At 32.8% G+C, this 18,463-nt stretch overlaps 2 protein-coding genes across 3 annotated transcripts in view; both read right to left on the bottom strand.

Annotated features, from left to right (window-relative positions):
- Positions 1–18,463, bottom strand: part of PTPRQ (protein tyrosine phosphatase receptor type Q) — a 316,015-nt gene that overhangs the window by 172,176 nt on the left and 125,376 nt on the right. The gene's annotated exons all lie outside the window — the stretch shown is intronic.
- LOC141511746 (phosphatidylinositol phosphatase PTPRQ-like) lies at positions 4,020–12,089 on the bottom strand. 2 transcript variants are annotated; one of them, XM_074220804.1, is made up of 6 exons: positions 11,819–12,089; positions 11,038–11,183; positions 8,314–8,482; positions 5,353–5,643; positions 4,801–4,956; positions 4,020–4,431 (listed from the first exon to the last, which is right to left on the bottom strand). In XM_074220804.1, the coding sequence occupies exons 1-6, from the start codon at positions 12,072–12,074 to the stop codon at positions 4,256–4,258; spliced, it is 1,194 nt and encodes a 397-aa protein (XP_074076905.1). In that variant the 5' UTR covers positions 12,075–12,089; the 3' UTR covers positions 4,020–4,255. The 2 variants fall into 2 exon arrangements, with proteins under 2 accessions (XP_074076905.1, XP_074076904.1); XM_074220803.1 differs by having other exon boundaries at positions 4,022–4,431; positions 4,801–5,076.

Below are 18,463 nucleotides of genomic sequence, written 5' to 3'. Positions count from 1 at the left end.
GAAACAAACCTGCATCATTTGCTTCTGTGTTTGTTCTTAGTTAAGATGAAGGGCTTGGAGATTGACCTTTTAAGATTTGAGAGATTAGAAGAGTGCTTCTCTGAATCTTACAGTTTTCTGAAATGTCAGTGTTCACGTTTTGCAGCTAGCTCAATAATACATCCTACAGAAGTAACACTGGCTTCAGATCATTGGTAGCTGAGTCAAGGCCTTATGTTTCAATCATGAGCTTCTGGAAATGAGCTTGATCAGAACAATGTTATGTAGCAATTGAGCTAAATTTGATCCCACACTCTTCCTAGACTGGGAAGAGATAGATACAATTTTTCCCCAAACAAAAGTTGGTGAGGGTAGAGAAGGACTGTATTTTTATTCTTACTATGACTTTAAAATGAATATCTCTTTTTTTAAAAAATAACTCATTAATGGGGCAGCAAGTGGCATAGTGGATGGAGTGCTGAGCCTGAAGTCAGGAAAACTCTCTTGAGTTCAAATCTGACCTCAGATACTCACTAGCTATGTGACTCTGAGGAAGTCATTTAACCCTATTTGCTTCAGATCCTCATCTGTATAATGAGCTAGAGGAAGCTACAAACCACTTTGGTATCTTTGCCAAGAAAACACCAAATGGGGTCACAGAGTCAGATATGACTTAAATGCCTCAACAAAGCTAATTAATATTAAATGCAAAGGGAACTGATGCTAGTCACAGCCTCCTAATAGGGGAAGAGAGAAGAGAAGGATGTGTTGGAGTCAATTCTAACTAGTTCCCCAGGAGATTATTAATTTTCAAAATGATTTACATCTCCAAAACTACTAAATTAAATAAATCAGTGCTTGAGTTTTGCCATGGTTGTTGAAAAATCCTGAACAGGACACATGAAACTTAAAAGTCTGTCCTGCAAACATCCCCCCCCCAATCAGGTTGTTCAATATTTACCAATAAACCCCTAGGGGAACACAACTGGTAGGGACTTTCACCAACTTGTAGGGGGGAAAGACACTCCCAAAACCTCTCAGGAAACCCTTAGAAACTTGAGTGAGAGAGACAAAGGTCTTGCTCTGATAGAATAAGGTTTATGAAAATTTCTTATTTGAGATATACTTAAAATTGTTCTATCAGTGATTTTAAAATTATGTTTTCTCAAGCAGAATTTGCTTCTGTGTGTACATATGGTCAAGACCAGCTGCCCTTCTTGACTTTAGCTCTTTCGGAGCCATTGATGCCTCCTCTTCTAACATATTAGCTCCGGTCCCTTCATTTTACAGATGAAACAGCCAGCCTTTCTCTTTTTTCTTCACTCTAAAATGGGGATAATAAAATTTGCACTAGGGTTTCATCAGGAAAATATTCTATATAAGCCTTAGTCTCCCATATAAATGTCAGTTATTTAAAGCTTTTTTCTTTCTTATAATTTGATTTTGATTTTTTTTGATCTTTGCTCTATAGAAGGCTGATTATGAAATAAATGCTACATCTGTAACTAGTTGGTAAGATAATCATCAGTCTCTCCCTTTCTGTTTCTCTAGAGGTCTCTCAGTCTCTCTGGGTCTCTGTATTTCTGTCTGTCTGTGTTCACTATTTCTATTTCACTGTCTCTCTCTCTCTCTCTCTCTCACTGGTTCTATCTCTATAATTCTTCTTTGGAAGAAAGTCTTCATGATAGTCTTCAAGAGGCTTCTGATGAGCTTTGGACTCCTTTATTATTTGGTGTCATGCTGCATTTCCCAACTTATTTTTCCTTCTTGTCTACTATAGCCATCTTGATACCAAATGGCTTAGATTGAATGAATGACTCATTTGGGAAGATCTTAGGAGGCTCTTAATGGAATTTCCCTTCTGGACTCTTTGCAATAATATTAGCTAAGATTTACATAGCACTTTACAAATGTGATCTAATTTTATTCCTGCAGTCATAGGAATTAGGAACTATTGTTATCCCCATTTTACTGATGAAGAAACAGGCCATCAGAGATTAAAGCAACTTGCCCCCAAAATCACAGATTTGAACTCAGGTTTTCCTCATACCTTGTCCAACCTCTGACCACTGTACAGCCTAGGGAACAGATGTCAATGTCTAAATTAATTATCTTCATGGTAGTCTGAGTGTTTATGTTCTTTATGAGTAATGAAAAAGGCAAGAAGTTAAGAGTATTCCAAGAAATGATGGCTCTTCCCTACAGAGTGCATAATGACACCAGTCTATTCCCTTCTCCTGGGAATCTTATTTATCTGTAAGCTGTTTGTGTCTTCTATTTATATTTATAGCAAGAATGTCAATATGAATATGGCTAACCCTCTCCAGTGGTCAATGGATAACAGTTGGATATTAAGATTACTTACAGTTTGATTTTATTTCTAAACCATCATATTTATGAATGGATCTGAAAATTCTGTGATTTTTAGCACTCTTCAATCTCTTCCAAAAATATTATAACATTTAAGCGTCATCCTACCAAAAAAAAAAATCAGCATCTAGTGGCCAACCTTTTGGTGGCAGGTCCCTTAATATTTGAGTTGATCTTCAGACTACAGACAAAGCATCACTGAGCTCAAATTTCAAGTATTCTCTTACTTAATTTTTTTTAGGTTTTTGCAAGGCAAATAGGGTTAAGTGGCTTGCCCAAGGCCACACAGGTAGGTTATTAAGCCTCTGAGAGGGATTTGAATCAAGGTACTCCTGACTCCAGGGCCGGTGCTTTATCCAGTACGCCACCAAGCTGCCTCCCCTTACTTAATTTGAGCAGGATTAAAGAGTATTTAGTCTAACTTTTACATTTTACAGATGAGGAAACTGAGGACCCAAGGATATTAAGTGGCAGAAGAAATATTTTAACTCAAGACTTCTGATTACAAATTTAGAATTTACTTCTGATTACAAATTTAGAATTTCCTACTTCAGTGACTAACAACTTCAAATTTTCAAGCATAGCCTACAAAAATCTCAGATGTATTTCTATTCTGGGTAAGGAATTGAAGCATATGGGAATTCCATCTATATGAATCCATCTCTAGTGATATGACTACCCTTAAAAACTGAATACTCTCTTTCCCTCCTGCTATCCATTTCCTATTATTCTCATGCAGCCTAGAGAGGAAAAAAAATCTTAGTAAAAACAGGCACATATAAGAGACATGGAAGAAAATTAGGATTAGACAGGGGGAAAATAGAGAGCCAGGGGCTTAGTGTCATTAATCTAATTTCACACTTCTGGGAAACAGATTCCGCATTTATTGAGTAATGTAATTCAAATTCCACCCAGCCTATCAGATTCTAAGGCAATATCTTGATTTCAAGAAAGAAAGTCCCTGTTCTTTATAATAGACTTTTAACTACTCTTTTTTCATTATTTCGATTCATTTTGCAAGCTAATAGTGTTATTAAAGTGATTTGCCATCAGTAACAAATTATAATGCCCTACGGAAATGAAGAAAGTGTTTGAAACAGATTGTCCTCCCTATTCTTGATGTAATTAAATATAAACATTCCATGTTTTATTTTTCTGACAAAAAAGATGAGATATTTCTTAAAGAGAGATAAATGAGAATGACACCTATTTTTTCACAATCAAAAATATTAATCTTTCTAGTATATTCAGAATTCTGTCATAATAACATGCATATTCTCCTAATGATTCTCAATTGTTAAAATGTTTTTAGAATTTCAATTGAATTGATGCTTAAATAAAGAGAATACTTTTTTACAACTCTAAATACTAATTAGAATGCTGTGCAGCACTTTACATATAAAATGCAAATTTTCAACCATAATATTTTATATGAGAAAAAGATAGATGCACATGCAAATCTCAATTTTAAAAAATAATTAGCTGAAGATAACATTCAGTTTTAAACTAGAATGTAAAAATATATTTCTTAATTATTTCTCAAAATTAAGTCAATGGAAAGGAACATTATCTTAGTCTAAGACTGAAACCTCCCAATAAATAAACCAAGGTCTTACCAATCTACCCAGTGTAGTACTAGCAATATCAAATAGAACTGTAATAAATGCTTACTTAATTACACATATTCTCCTCCTTCAATTTAAGGTAACAAAAATATTCTAAATGGATTTTGCTAAAATTAAAGGAAAAAAGTTTTTTTCTGTTTTTAAATTTTAAATTAATTTTTAAAAATTTATTATGTATCTACTGTCTATAGAGAATTATTCTAGGCACTGTCAGGGAGGGGTAGCACAAAGTTAAGTAAAACACAGTGATGTCTTTATGAAACTCAAATAGAATTTCATGTTTACCAAAAGACTATAAAACCTACCTGATAAAATATAGTATCTGTTCCATTCTCATGAATTTTAATATTATAAACTTTAACAATGCCACTTGGAAGAGGACTTGGATTCCATGTTAGCCACACGGAGTCAGAAGTACAATTGATTATGGTCAAATTCTGTGGAGGTGCTAGTGGTGCTTAGGAAAAAAAAAACATTACAAGATTTAAATTAATAGAAATTAACCACATAAAAATAACACTCCAGATGTATTTGGCCAAAACATTAAACCATAGAGATTTATGGCACAAATGTATTTTAGTTTGAAAAAAATATATAAACAAAACAAATACCACAACTGCTTATGTCTTTGCAATGCAAACCAGGAGTTTCCAAAGTAGACTAATGAGTCCTGGTACTTCATTATTAGAGGATATCGAAAAGCAGCTCAATAGTTGTGGACCTGTTATAAGAAGACTGTCAAATACACCTTAAGTTTCTTTGTTGTTCCTGTTTTCAGAATAAAAGTTCCTGAAAGCAGCAAAATGGCAAGATGACGATCTCTTACCTGCCTCATCTGTATAAAAAAAGAGTGTAGAAGAAGGACCAAGTCCTTTTCTGGTTCTTGCAGCAGCGAAAAAACTATATAGAGTAAATGGTGAGAGCTCGTCCAGTATGATAGAGTTTTCAGAGGTAGTAAAAGAATAGCTTTCATCTGGTCCATCTAAAGTTAAATCATAACTTATTATAGCACCATTTGGCTGTACTGGGGGATCCCAGGATAAAAAAACTGAGGTAGAAGAAAGATTTTTAAAAGTGTTGATTATTGGTGAAGAGTCTGGGACTATAAAAGAGAAAAAGAATAAAAGACAAAATGAAGTTGAATTATCATTATTAAATGATTAGTCTTTAGTAACAAATGGAAATCATGTTCCTTAATAGTTAACCATCATAACAAAGGTCATAGGAATATTGAAAGTTGTAATTTTATATAAAAGCCTATTATTTAGAAACAAACTAAAAATGAATAAAAAGTAAAGTATTTTCTATCAGAAAAATCATGTGAAAAGATTGAAAATAAGCAGAGGCTTGATAAATAAAAGTATTATCCTAAGCCTACCATCTTCTTCTGTTTTGATGTGTAGTTGGGCTGTATACAAATCAGAGAATCCCTTTTCTGTAGCCGGAGTGACTTTTAATATATAGTCAGTGTATTTTTTCAGATTGTCAAAAACCAGGCTTCTCTCATAAGTTTTCAGAGGTGGTCTTGTTCTACGTGGGTTTCCTTGTAAGCTCAGTGAAACATAGTAGAAGACTAGACCATTTGGCTGAGATGGTGGGAACCAGCTGACATTTATTGCAGTTGATGAAAGAGTTTCATAAGTCAGATTTTCAACAAGCCCTTCTGGTACTATGATATATAATAAGCAAAACAGAAAAGTCATGAGTTTTTGCAATTCAAATACAAGTGAATATACATAGCATGGATATTTTGTAAATATCATGTCATAAGTTTCTAGACATGATTACTTTTTATCACTCTGATTATAGAAAATGCTAGTTGTTATAATATATTTTTTTCTAATTGTCTTTGTTCATTTGAACAAATACATCAGACCCTCCAGGAGGTAAGAAGCTGTCTCCTCCTTGCAAGACATTATTTTCATGTAATTGTTTTTGCCAACTCATTATCCATCAAACAAATATTTAGAGGAATAATAATTAAATTCATCAGTGGCTGAAAAACAGTGATCTTTAACCCATTGTGGTCAATTACTCTATTCTTTTTGGTTTTTGCAAGGCAGTAGGGTTAAATGACTTGCCTAAGGTCACACACAATTAATTACTGAAGATATGGCAGGGATCTACATAGAATTAAGGATTATTTTGTGGTTTTTCTTAGTTTCACATATTGAGATAATGAAGCAAAAACATTACCTGGTTGACTATTTATTAATAAAAAATTTTTTCATACTTAGCTAAACTGTTATTAAGGAAGTAGACCATGCAGTCTTGTCAAAAGGACCATACACTAAGTCATTGTTTGTTAACTGAATGAAATATGGTAGTTTTTAAGTGTACTTTCCTTTTTGCCCCTCTACTAATAGGTTTTATAAATCCAGATAGAGATAGAGATAGAGATAGAGATAGAGATAGAGATAGAGATAGAGATAGAGATAGAGATGATAGAGATAGAGATAGAGATAGAGATAGATAGAGATAGCTATAGATATTATATAAATATATATACATAATATATCTTTATACTTAAAATAGTTTCAGTGAGTGATTTTCTACAATTCAACTATATAGAAAAAATCTATTTAATAACTTATTTCACAGTGTGAGATGCTATTTTAGTGACCTTTAGGACAGATAATCTCTTTGTAGTTTGTAGATTCCCTCTTCCTAGAAATATTGGCCCAATCCAGATAAATGGTATGTTTTATAATGAAACATTTGAGTTGCCATGGAGATGAGAGGTATTAGTAACATTTTAACTTGTAATTCTGGGATAGGGAGTTTGATCTCCAAGGCAACTCAAGTGATACAGGGGAGGAAACAGGAACCTACTATGATAGAAACCACAAAAGTAGAAACAAATTCTCTAATATATGAATTACTAAATTAATTTTCAGTGACTGGACTATAAATAAGGCTACTTTGATCTTGGTATGGATGAGAAAGAAGTTAACATAGAACTGTTCAGGAATAAATAAAGCTGAAGTATGGAAATTACAAGGGAGTTGCCCTTACTCTGTGTCAATGATCCACATGAATTTTACTATAGTTCTGATGAAAAAGTACAGATATTTATTTTAAACCTAAAATATTGCTAACAATATTTTAAAATATTAAAACAAGGACAGAACTACAAAAGTCTAAAAACACCTATTTAAAGCTATTTCTTTCTCAATAAATAAAATCATTTACATAAAGTTTTTAATCATATTCCATGCTTTGAGAAGTTTATGTTTATCAATTTGAGAGCAACTGGAAATTTAGAAGGCCTGCACCACCTGGATTTCTGTTGACAAAATACATCCCTGGACTGAAAAACAAATATTACTTTGATTGATTCAAAGAAGAAGAAGAAAGAAAGAGAAGGAGAAGCATCGAAGGAGAGGGAGAAGAAGAAGAAGGAGAAGGAGAAGGAGGAGGAGGAGGAGGAGAAGGAGAAGAAGAAGGAGGAGGAAGAGGAGGAAGAAGAAGAGGAGGAAGAAGAAGAGGAGGAGGAGGAGGAGGAGGAAGAAGAAAAACGGAGGAGGAGAAGGACAAGAAGGAGGAACACGAAAGAAGAATAAGGAACAAGAAAGAAGAAGAACAAGGACCAAGAAAAAAGGAAAAAAGAAGAAGGAACAAGAAAGAAGAACAAGAACAAGAAGAACAAGAAGACGGAAAGGGATCAAGGAATATGGAAAAGCAGGCAATCGTGAGTATGGCATTGAAATCTCAAGATAAATCCTAAAAAATAATGAAATGTATTAAATGTTACAAGGCACAAAAATATCATTATAGGACACTGCAGGTGCAATCAATAAGTGTCTGTGAACAGAAAATAAAATTTAAAATGTTAACATCCATGATGTTGAAGAAAATGCACCGTAAATCTCCAAAAACTGTAAAGATCAAGATTATGTTCATTAATCATTAATGAATTCATCTATAATAGGAATTATAAATAATTGTGTATTAATTATATTCTACTCTATTAATAATAATAATAAATATGCAAATCTGTTACTTACATGTGATTTTTAAATTAATAAAATTAATTATCTTAAAATTCAGTCTTAAGGAAATTGTCATTAATTTAGCCATCAAATACATAATATTAGTATTTTTGTAAAGCAATTAATATTCCAGAGCCTGAAAATTAACCAAATTTCACAGCAATAGAAATATATTTTAAATTAATATTTTTCTAATTAAGGATTAAAACTCACTTGTTATTACCTAAATAAAGTATTTAAAAACTTTGATAACTAGTCCAGATAGTTTCTAAAGCTGTGAAAATCAACTTTAAATCTCAAAAGTTAAATAAATTTCTTAAAATAAATATATGTCTTAGGTTACATACTGTCTTGATCTGTGTACACTTGAATTATGTCACTGGTCTTGTTTCCGTTTCCAACTGAAGTACTTGCTGTCACCCAGAATACATAGTAGCTGAATATTGCCAGATTTTCTATTACTGCAGATATAGTCATATTGTCAGAAAAACTGACTATGTCATGGAGAGTAAAATTCTGAAATATAAACAAAATTTTTGCAGTTAATTAGGTTGATGTGTTCTAAATCAGATATATATATATGTACATACATAAATATATCTATCTACTTTTCAAATGAATAACTATAGTATAAAATGTTCTACTGTAATCTGAAACTCACCAGAGAGCAATATTTTTCTCTATTCTTTGAATTCATAGCCAAATTTAGGGATTAAAAATTAATTATTTGGTATAATTCTTTATCATATATTCTATAAACATTTTGGGAGAATAATAACATTGGACCATATTTATATTGCTAAGGTTTACAAAGCACTTAACATATGTTATCTCAGGGTCAGCTAGGTGGCCGACCCTGGAGTCTGGAGTACCTGGGTTCAAATCCGGTGTGGTTCAAAGCCGTGTGGCCTTGGGCAAGCCACTTAACCCCATTTGCCTTGCAAAACCCCCCCAAAAAACCCCATATGTTATCTCAATTGATCCTCAGATGACCCTGAGAAATATCCTAATTACCCTCTCATTTTTCATAGGAGTCAATATAGCTCTCTTAATTTGCCTGTGATCATCAAATTGAAAAGCATTAGAGGCAGAATTTGCAATGCTCTCTGCTGATTTATAGTTTTATCGTGCTTTTAAATGTGCCCTACAATATCTTCCCATACATATTGTGATATAACTTTGAAGTATTTGCTTGTTTGTTTGTTTGTTTGGTTTGTTTGTTTTTCCTTGAAACTTAAAAAAAGCAGTAAGGACTAATGGATAAGACTGATCTTGGAGTGAGGAAATCAGGTACAACCTCTACTATAGATACCTGCTAGATATGTAACCTGGGCAAAGTCACTTTACTTCTTGGTACAGGCAACTCTTTAAAGGAAGAAGTTAAAGGGAAGATGTTGACTTTCACAGGTCCCTTAAGTTTTTGTTGCTGTTGCTGTTGTCTGTGGGTTTTTTTAGGATTTTTGCAAGGCAGTGGAGTTAAGTGGCTTGTGCAAGGCCACACAGCTAGGTAAGTATGAAGTGTCTGAGGCTAAATTTGAACTCAGGTTCTCCTGACTCCAGGGCTGGTGCCCTATCCACTGCGCCACCTAACTGCCCCAGTCCCTTTAGTTTTGAACTTAATATAATTTGTTAATTAAAATAATCATAAAAATTGGGAATGTTTTACTTCCATTTCCATTTATAATTATATCATTAGGCATTTGAACTAATCTTATGAAGCAAGTGATGTTAATGTGACCCATCTCTTCTTGTCCTAAGGACAAGTCTTACATATCACTTGCCTAGTCCACCATCTTCAAAGTCACTTTACTTCCACGGTAACCTACATAGTTAGCCTTTCATAATGTGGTTACTAATTATTTTTCTAAAATTATTTCATATTACTTCCCTTCCTACCAGTCAAACTCTCCTAATGAATATTTTCAAACTTGGCAGGCCATGTCCCATTTCCCTATTTTTGCCCGGGCTACCTCTATCAAGGAAAACATCCTCCTCTCAACTCTACTACCTACCACCTGTGTAGTCCACTCACCTAACTTTTTGCAGCCTCAGGGAAGCTGTCAAATGAGACATCTCATGAATTACATGAATGATTGTTAATGAAGGGTGTGGACAATGAAGACTAGAGCTCTGAAGAGGATGGTATATCCCAATGGGTTTTTAAATGATCTAACAAGTCTACAAAATCACATTAAGGACATTGTATATTTGGATTCATCATCAATTGTTTTGATCTATCTCTGCTAATTGTTCAATGTTCAAACCATGTATGACCTCTGTAGCACCATTCCAAAGTCTTTAAATAATAATACCTGCATTGATATTATTCTTTAGTCTAATTCTAGAAGAGAAAAATAAACAAATGAAACTTGAAAGATATTAGATTTAATGTGACCACCTTGTGGTGATCATATACTTCAAGCATTCTTAGAAATGTGATAAAATGGAATGAATAGCAAATGGCAAATATATATATTTTTTTTTGCAAAAAGTAATGCTATCCATGTCTACATGAAGAAACTTCTAATGGCACGTTTAGATCCATTTATATGTCCTTCATAGATGATATAGTATTTACTTTTAAGCATTTAAATTGAGGGCTGAAGATCTGTGGATATGGACAACAAGAAATGACAGTTAATCCAGGAAGCTTACATTTTGGGTAAAAAAAATAGTTATAAAAATACTGTATTAACAAACATTTGTTGGTTGATATTAAAATGCAGAATAAGTGAAGCAAAGTGAATAATAGTATTCAATATTTAATAGTGAATAATAGTAACTAGCAAACCAATATTTTTTGTCAAATATTCTCAAATGACATATTTCCATTTGAATTGTGATTGATAGAAAATATATGGAAATAAGTGTGTCTAAATGTCAAAGTTCATTTTCTCTCAGGATTAGATTTGCAATAATAATGGTACTAGTAGCAGTAATAGTAATAATAATAATAATAATAATAGAATTTTAATTATAATGGAATTTAAATATACTTATATAAAGAAACCCAAACAGCTTTTTTTATTAGAGATGACTGATGGAAATTAAAGAGAAAAAAAAAATCTTACCTGCATAAAAATACCTGAATTGTTTTGGTAATAGACAGAATAGTATTGTATAATTCCATTAGGCTTTGAAGGAGGATCCCAAAAAAGAATTATTGAAGAGGAAGTGAGGTTTGCATAATGGACTTCTTTTGGTGGATCACTGGGTACTGGAGAAACAAATAAAAGTCTTTATTTCCCTAATCATTCATTGGCAATTATATTTTAGAATGACTAGTATTTCAATGTTGTTTATAAAAAAAAATCTTTGGTAATGTTAAAAATGATAGAGACATTTTAATAAAGTCCACTAAAGGAGTGAATTAACTTGACAAAGCTACTTTTTTTCACTTTGGGGGCAGGAGGGATCAGCAGAACTGGAGAACTTGTGTGAAGCCTTTAGAATAATAGAGCAAAGACTTTACTGTAAGTCATATCATGTCTCTTAATGATTTAATTGGGGTTTCTGACTCCAAAACCTGAACAAACTCCTCTAACACTTCTTTCTAACAGAGCCCTTGCCTAGAACACAGAGGCCATAGTTATGGTAAGACTGGTGTCGTACACCATGTGGAGACCTAATTAAGTAAGGAATTATGGTGTTATATAATATACAAATGAGGGACAGAGGAAAATATATAGTATATCTGTATATAATTCAGTGTTGTACAGTTGTATCAGTATTAGATTTTGGGCTTCCGCGCCACTTAAAATTAAAAAATAAATTCTTAGGATTTGACATATGATCCTTTTTCTTTCTAAATAGAATTACATTTTTCATAAGCTTGTTTTCATGAGAACTTACCTCCCTCCGGCGTTCTAAAGCTAATGAGGTTACTTTTAATTTTTCCATCACCAAATCTTGTGCTTGCTGTTACGTAGGCATTGTATTTAATGTTATTTTCCAAATCTGCATATTCCAATGATGTTTCAGTTACATTAATAGCTTTTAGTGATGATTTATCCCTAAAGAGAAAGATGATATATATATGCTTAAAGTGACAAATATACAAACCAATACATAAATTGGAAGCTAACAAAGTATACATAGAAAACCTCATTATTTTGGTATAAGTGGTGTGAATTCCAAGAAGAAAAAAAAAAGATTTTAAAAAATCATATTTTGTAAGCAATGTAAGCTGATTACTTTCTAGTATATATCCTTAGGGTATATATGAAGGAAACTTCAGTTTAAATCTTGCCTCAGAACGCTTGTGAGCTGACCCTCAACAAGTTATTTCATTTCTTTCAGCCTCAGTAGCCTTACATGCAAAATGAGGGATTGAATTGTTGAACTCTATACTTTATTTTTTTAACCTACTGCAGATGAACAATGAGTTGTCCTACAATTGAACAGAAGAAAGAAAACAGACTGGATAGAGTTGATAGGAAGTTCACCCCTTCAAGGTAGGACCTGCTTCGATGCTGTTTTTTGTATCCCAAGGACTTAGGTTGTTGTTCATAGTAGGTGCTTAACAAATATTTGAATGATTGAATGAATTTCCTTTGGAAAAAATGCTTTTCAGTTTCTCACAGAAATTAAGGTCATCTTTTAACATCAAAATTATTCTGATGGTCCTGTAAGACTGGGAGTCATGGAATCTTGAAGAGGTAAGATTTTGGAAGGAGAGGTACAGGATGAATATGAGTAGTCTATAATTTATTACCAGTAAAAAATGTCCAGAAATGTGTAATATAGTATAAGAGAGAGGCAGACTCAAGAAAGAAGGTTAATCAGTCATGAAACAAAAATTAAAGGTAATGCAGTTCATAGAGAATTCCACTAATATACACACAAGGGCAAGAGATCTAAAAATCATTGGGTGGAACCAATGAGGAAGATTTATGGAAAGAGCCAAAGTTAAAAAAGATGGGAAGGTTTGAATGGATTGTGACCTGCACTACTGGACTAGGAACCCATATTAATGAAACTGTGGATTCTTGAAATAGTGAATTTTATTTCCTGAAATAGAAAAAAAATGGAATTTAAATGCATTCAGAGTTTGAATGTCCTGTCTTATGTTGGAGCAAATGATTTAGTGAATTGGGAGGGCTCAGTTTCCTTATTTATAGAATAAATGGGATGAATTAATTTATCTCTTAGGTTCCTTCCAGTCAGGGGTATACTGAGCCAGCTCAAGCCAAGAGTGGATTGCTAAATTATCTGTGTGAATATTTACACCTCAGAAATTGGCAAAGACTGTAAATCAGTGCTGATTACCTAGACTTAAGAAAGTGATGTAGAAAATAATAATAGAAATTATACTTTTAAAAAGAAAGTCATGGGTATAAATATAGTTTTTGGAGAACCAGTTGTTAAATAATGACCATTAGACTCTTGCTATAAAATCCTCTACACTTAATTAATTTGATAACATTAAGCATTGTATGCAAGACACTATGATAGGGATTGGGGATTAAAAGGCATGAATTTAACAAGCATTGCATATGCCTTATAGTATTATATATCTTATTCTAGTTATTATGAAACTTTATTTCTACAGTTTTGAAATATGAGTGGGCTATCTTTATAGTGTACTGAGTTTTTATTTGGTGATTTTGAAAATTATTTTGTTTTGCTTTCATTGCCATAGATCACAGAAACATAATTAGAAGCAATTTTAAGGATATTAACAGGAAAGTTATTACTAAAAGAAAATTATTTCGGATATATTTGAGTCTCTCATTCATTCAATAAACATTTATTGAGTTATTACTAATTGCAAAATACTGTGGAAGGCATTGTAAGGGATGCCAAGAGGAATAGGGCATATTCCCTGCCCTAAAGAGACTTAAAGTCCCCCAGAAGGGCTGTCATACTCTGTTATTACTCTGCTCCCATAGAAGCATGAAAATTCTTTTAAAAAAATGAAAATTTATACTGAAAAAAAGTTGGAAAGTTCATCATAATGAAAAATTATTGAATCAGTGCATGAGATTGTAGACAGATTGGATCAGCCAAATGAAACCCAACTGTCAACAGTTTCATTAGGCATAACTTTATAGATATAGTGGTGACAGCTTTCTTTACTATCACTTTTGCCATACTATGGGATCTTTAAATAATTTTTTATGCTGCATTTATCACTCTCAAAGCAAAATATCTGATCTAGTAATTCTACCCAATTCTATAGTCTTTTTCATTTGTCACAGGTCATCAAAATACTATGAATTGCTAATCAAATTTAAACTCTAGAAAAACTGCAATAGTGCCCTAAAATAAATTGCTTATGGTATAATCAGTACTCTATTGAAAATCTCATCTTGAAATATTTTAAATATATATACCTTCTGCCTGAAAATTTTACCAGAGCACTAAATCTACCTAGACTTCAAAAGTACTTAATGTTTTAATATAGAATATAAAAAAGAAGTTAAAAAAAAGTTGTTCTAATGGCTATTGTTAATGTTTTAAATACTACAGAAAAAAATTAGTGGGAACTCATGTTAGCAGTTAAAGTCATTTCCTTACAGTGTATCAGATAATTAGTTGGTATAGTACAAAGAGGTGGTTCTATTATAGTAAATTAAGAGAATTATCTCCAAAGAAAAATGTGAACAGATCTGTTTCATTTAAATTCTATTTGTTGTCTGGTTCTTGAGAGCTGGAATGAGTCAGGTACATCTGTCTCTCTCTCTCTCTCTCTCTCTCTGTCTCTCTCTCTGTCTCTCTCTCTGTCTCTCTCTCTGTCTCTCTCTCTCTCTCTCTCTCTCTCTAGCTCTCACTCTCGCTCTTTCTAGCTATCTAGCTATCCATACTATAGAAAAGGAGGTAAATTGATAATGAAAGGAAATGTAAAGTATTCACACTCCAAATGTCATACTGGTACTAGGAATTTCCAAAAAGAACCAGTGCATACAAGTCATGATCCAAAAAAATCATGACAGGCTAGATAAACACTAACAACCACTTATAAAACACTTCAAGGTTTCATAGAATGTTTTACAAATAATATATTAATTGATCCTCTCAACAATCATGGGAAGTTGGCTCTATTATTACTCTCATTTTACAAATGAATCTGTATGAAGGGGATGGATCTAAAAAGATGAAATTCAGTAGCAATTTTCGCTTTCTTTCATTTCTACTTTGTTTGAGTCTTCATGTACAAAATGGCTAAGAAAAATGTTTTACATGATTGCACATGTATAATGTATATAAGTTTGTTACCATCTCAGAAAAGAGAGGAGAAGTAGGAACTCAAAACTTTCTTTTTTTAATTTTTAAAATTGTTTAAACATGTAATTGGGAAAATAAAATATATTATGAAAAAAGAAATAAATGTAGTTTTATATATATTTAAAAAGTTACTTCACAAGTACAGGATGGGAAATTCATGGTTAGGTGGAAGATTGTCTCAAAAATATCTGGGTGGTTTATTAAACTGCAAACTAAATATGTCAATAGGAGAGTGTGATAGTCAAAAAAGAAGTTAATGCTATCTTGACTTGTGTTAAGATCAGACTTCACCCAGAAAACCTTGGTTTAGTTCTGGCCACTGTAATAAGGAGAGATTTTGAAAGAGACAGAGATCATAGAAAAAGAGGGTAGCCATGATGGTAACAAACTTTGAGTCCAAATCTGGAAACCTTAAGCACTGTATAAATTATTTTATTTTTGTATTACTAAGGAGGAATTAGACTGATTCCATTTGACTCAGAGGTCAGATTTTGATTTAGGCAAGGAACATTTCCAAAAATTAGAGGTCCGTAATATTAAAATGAGCTTCCTATAGAGGGGATAGTTCCCCCCCCTTCTTGGAGGTCTTCAAACAGAGACTCCATGTTCACTTGTCAAGTATACGGTGTAGTGGGGATTATTTGTTTTCAGTCAGATGACCCCCTGGGGTCCTTTCCAATACTATAATTATTCTTATTCTGAGAATGTCTCCAATACAGAGGAAAATGTCCCTCCTCAATGAAGACACAGACATGAATTTCACAGGTTGTGAAAAGGCAGGGATCTATACCCAGGCATGAAGTAGAAACATTAATGAGATCAGAGATTCATCAAAGTAAGCTTATGGCTTAGACTTTCATGTTGGGGGAAACCTAAGTAATAAATAATTGACAGCTTTGAGAATGAATGTAGAAGTGCTTAAGAAGGCAGTTTGGTACTTAATATAACAGTAGACTGACAAAATTTTAGGGATAATGAGAAAAGTGAAAAATGATATTTATTTGCCTTTATTGTAGATTGTGTCCCCAAAGTCTTAGTATAATCCTATGCTATTGACAATTAAACAGATTAACTATTAAATTAAACTATTAACTATTAAAATTTCAGACTGCTTTAAGACTTTGGGGGCATACTGAATAGAATAAGATACTAATCACAGTCCAACTCTGCTCTGTGACAAAAGGGGGCACTTTAATAATGCCTAACAATTTGTTCCATTATCTTACTGTGGGTCTGCCTGGCTGCTGCTGGCTCAAGAACATCAATTGTTCTTGAAGCCTAGGATAAACTGAGTTATGGGGCAACTCCTTCCTTCTCTCTATTTAGTAATGTGCATTCCTCCACATGCAAGGGAAGAATCAGGCATAATATTGGACATTTTGGAGGATATATTCATGGAATAATTAAGAACTATAACTAACCAGAGCAGATCTCAATTTAGTGGAATACAATAAAATCTTTGGGCCAAAAAAACAATCAATGTTTTGAAAGTATTCTGTTGACATGCATTTAGCTGGGATGAGATCATAGAAACAATGCTGAAAACTTCTCACTGCTGGGGAATTAGGAAACTGCTTTCTATCAATTGAAAAATAATAAAATAAAATGTGTATACAATAATATCTATCAGTGCATTTTATCAAGGATGGTTAAACAAAATTCTTCTTTTTCCATGTTTGTAAAGTACTAAAAAAAAGCAGATGGATCATCAGATTGTAGACATGGATAGAAGGAACTTGTGACATCATCAGTGATGGTTGACTTAAACCATGGTCACATAGCTGATGTTTGTGGAAGGATTTGAACCCAGGTCTTCTGACTTCAAATTCAGATATCTATTAATTATATCTCAAAAGTCTGATGGGGGAGTAAATACTAATTGTTTTGAAATAAAACAACAAAAGAGCAAGAAATTTCTCTTAGTAATTATAGAGTGTACACTTTTACCTCCAGTTAGGAATAGAAAGCTCTCTTGATATATTTCAAACATACTTTCTTTTATTTATTGTGTGGCAGCTAAGTTGCATACTGAGGAGGTAGTGTTGGACTTCTAGTATGCAATGCTTCCTTTGAATTCAAATGCCTCTTCAGACACTTCTCTCAACCTCAGTTTTCTCATTTTAAAATAGGGGAAAATAGCAGCACTCACTTAACAGGGTTATTGTGAGTATAAAATGAGATCCCACAGGTAAGGTGTTTTATCAACTTTAATTAGCAATATATATATATATATATATATATATATATATATATATATATATATATATATAAATGCTGACTATTATTAAAAATATTCACCACTCTCTTATGATGCCTTCATATCATTTACTTATGCCTCAACTATCTATTCCCCAGACTAATGCTTTAGATTTTTCTTTTAATTAAAGAACTGGTGGTAGGAATACCTTAATAATATTAATAGTTTCTGTGAAAATTATCTAAGTTGCAAGGTTGACTTTAACAAATTAATTAGAATGCTATGGAGAAAAAGAAAAAAAAAACTAGAGATAAAATGGGTGAGAAATTAACTAAAAATTTAATATATGACCAGGATAAAATGATCTACTGTACTGCAAAGAATGATTAAATGAGCAATTCAGGGAAACATGGGAAGACTTTTGTGAAGTGATACACAGCAAAATGAAATAAATCCTGGAAAACAATATACATAACAAACATCACCTTTACCCCCCGAGTCAGTCAGCTGCCCAGTCTTATTGATTCAATCTCTGTAATGACACCTCTAGAATTTGTCCCTTTCTATTCACCACATGACTACCATTCTATTATGGATCCTCCTCATACTTTACCTACAGTAGTGAAATAACTTCCTAAATGGTTTCTCTACTTCCTTTTTGTCCCCTTTCCAATTCATTCCCCACACAGCTTTCCAAGTCATTTTCCTAAAATGCGTGTCTGACCCCTGTCAATCCCCTACTCAATAAATTCTATGCTATTACTATTGCCTCTAGATTCAAATCACTTTTGTTGCTTTTTTATTTTTGCTAAACTTCTCCACACCATCAATCTTACCCTAGTTTCTAATCTAATCATCCCTTACTAAATCATAAACCTTTTCTTGCATATTAGGTTCAATTTAAAGTGCTTTTCTGGCTACTCTTCTCACATGATGCTCCATTTTCTGTTCTCCCAGATCCGTTACTGCTGACTATCCCCTTACACCTGGGAAAGCACCCCCCATTTCACCTCCATCTCTTAGAATTTCTTAAATACTATTCAAATATTGCCTTCTCTATGAAAACTTTCCCT

This window comes from Macrotis lagotis, chromosome 2 (assembly GCF_037893015.1).
Source record: "Macrotis lagotis isolate mMagLag1 chromosome 2, bilby.v1.9.chrom.fasta, whole genome shotgun sequence".
NCBI classification, from domain to species: domain Eukaryota; kingdom Metazoa; phylum Chordata; class Mammalia; order Peramelemorphia; family Peramelidae; genus Macrotis; species Macrotis lagotis.
The sequence above is the reverse complement of the archived record's forward strand: the minus strand, read 5'-3'. Positions and strand labels throughout refer to the sequence as shown.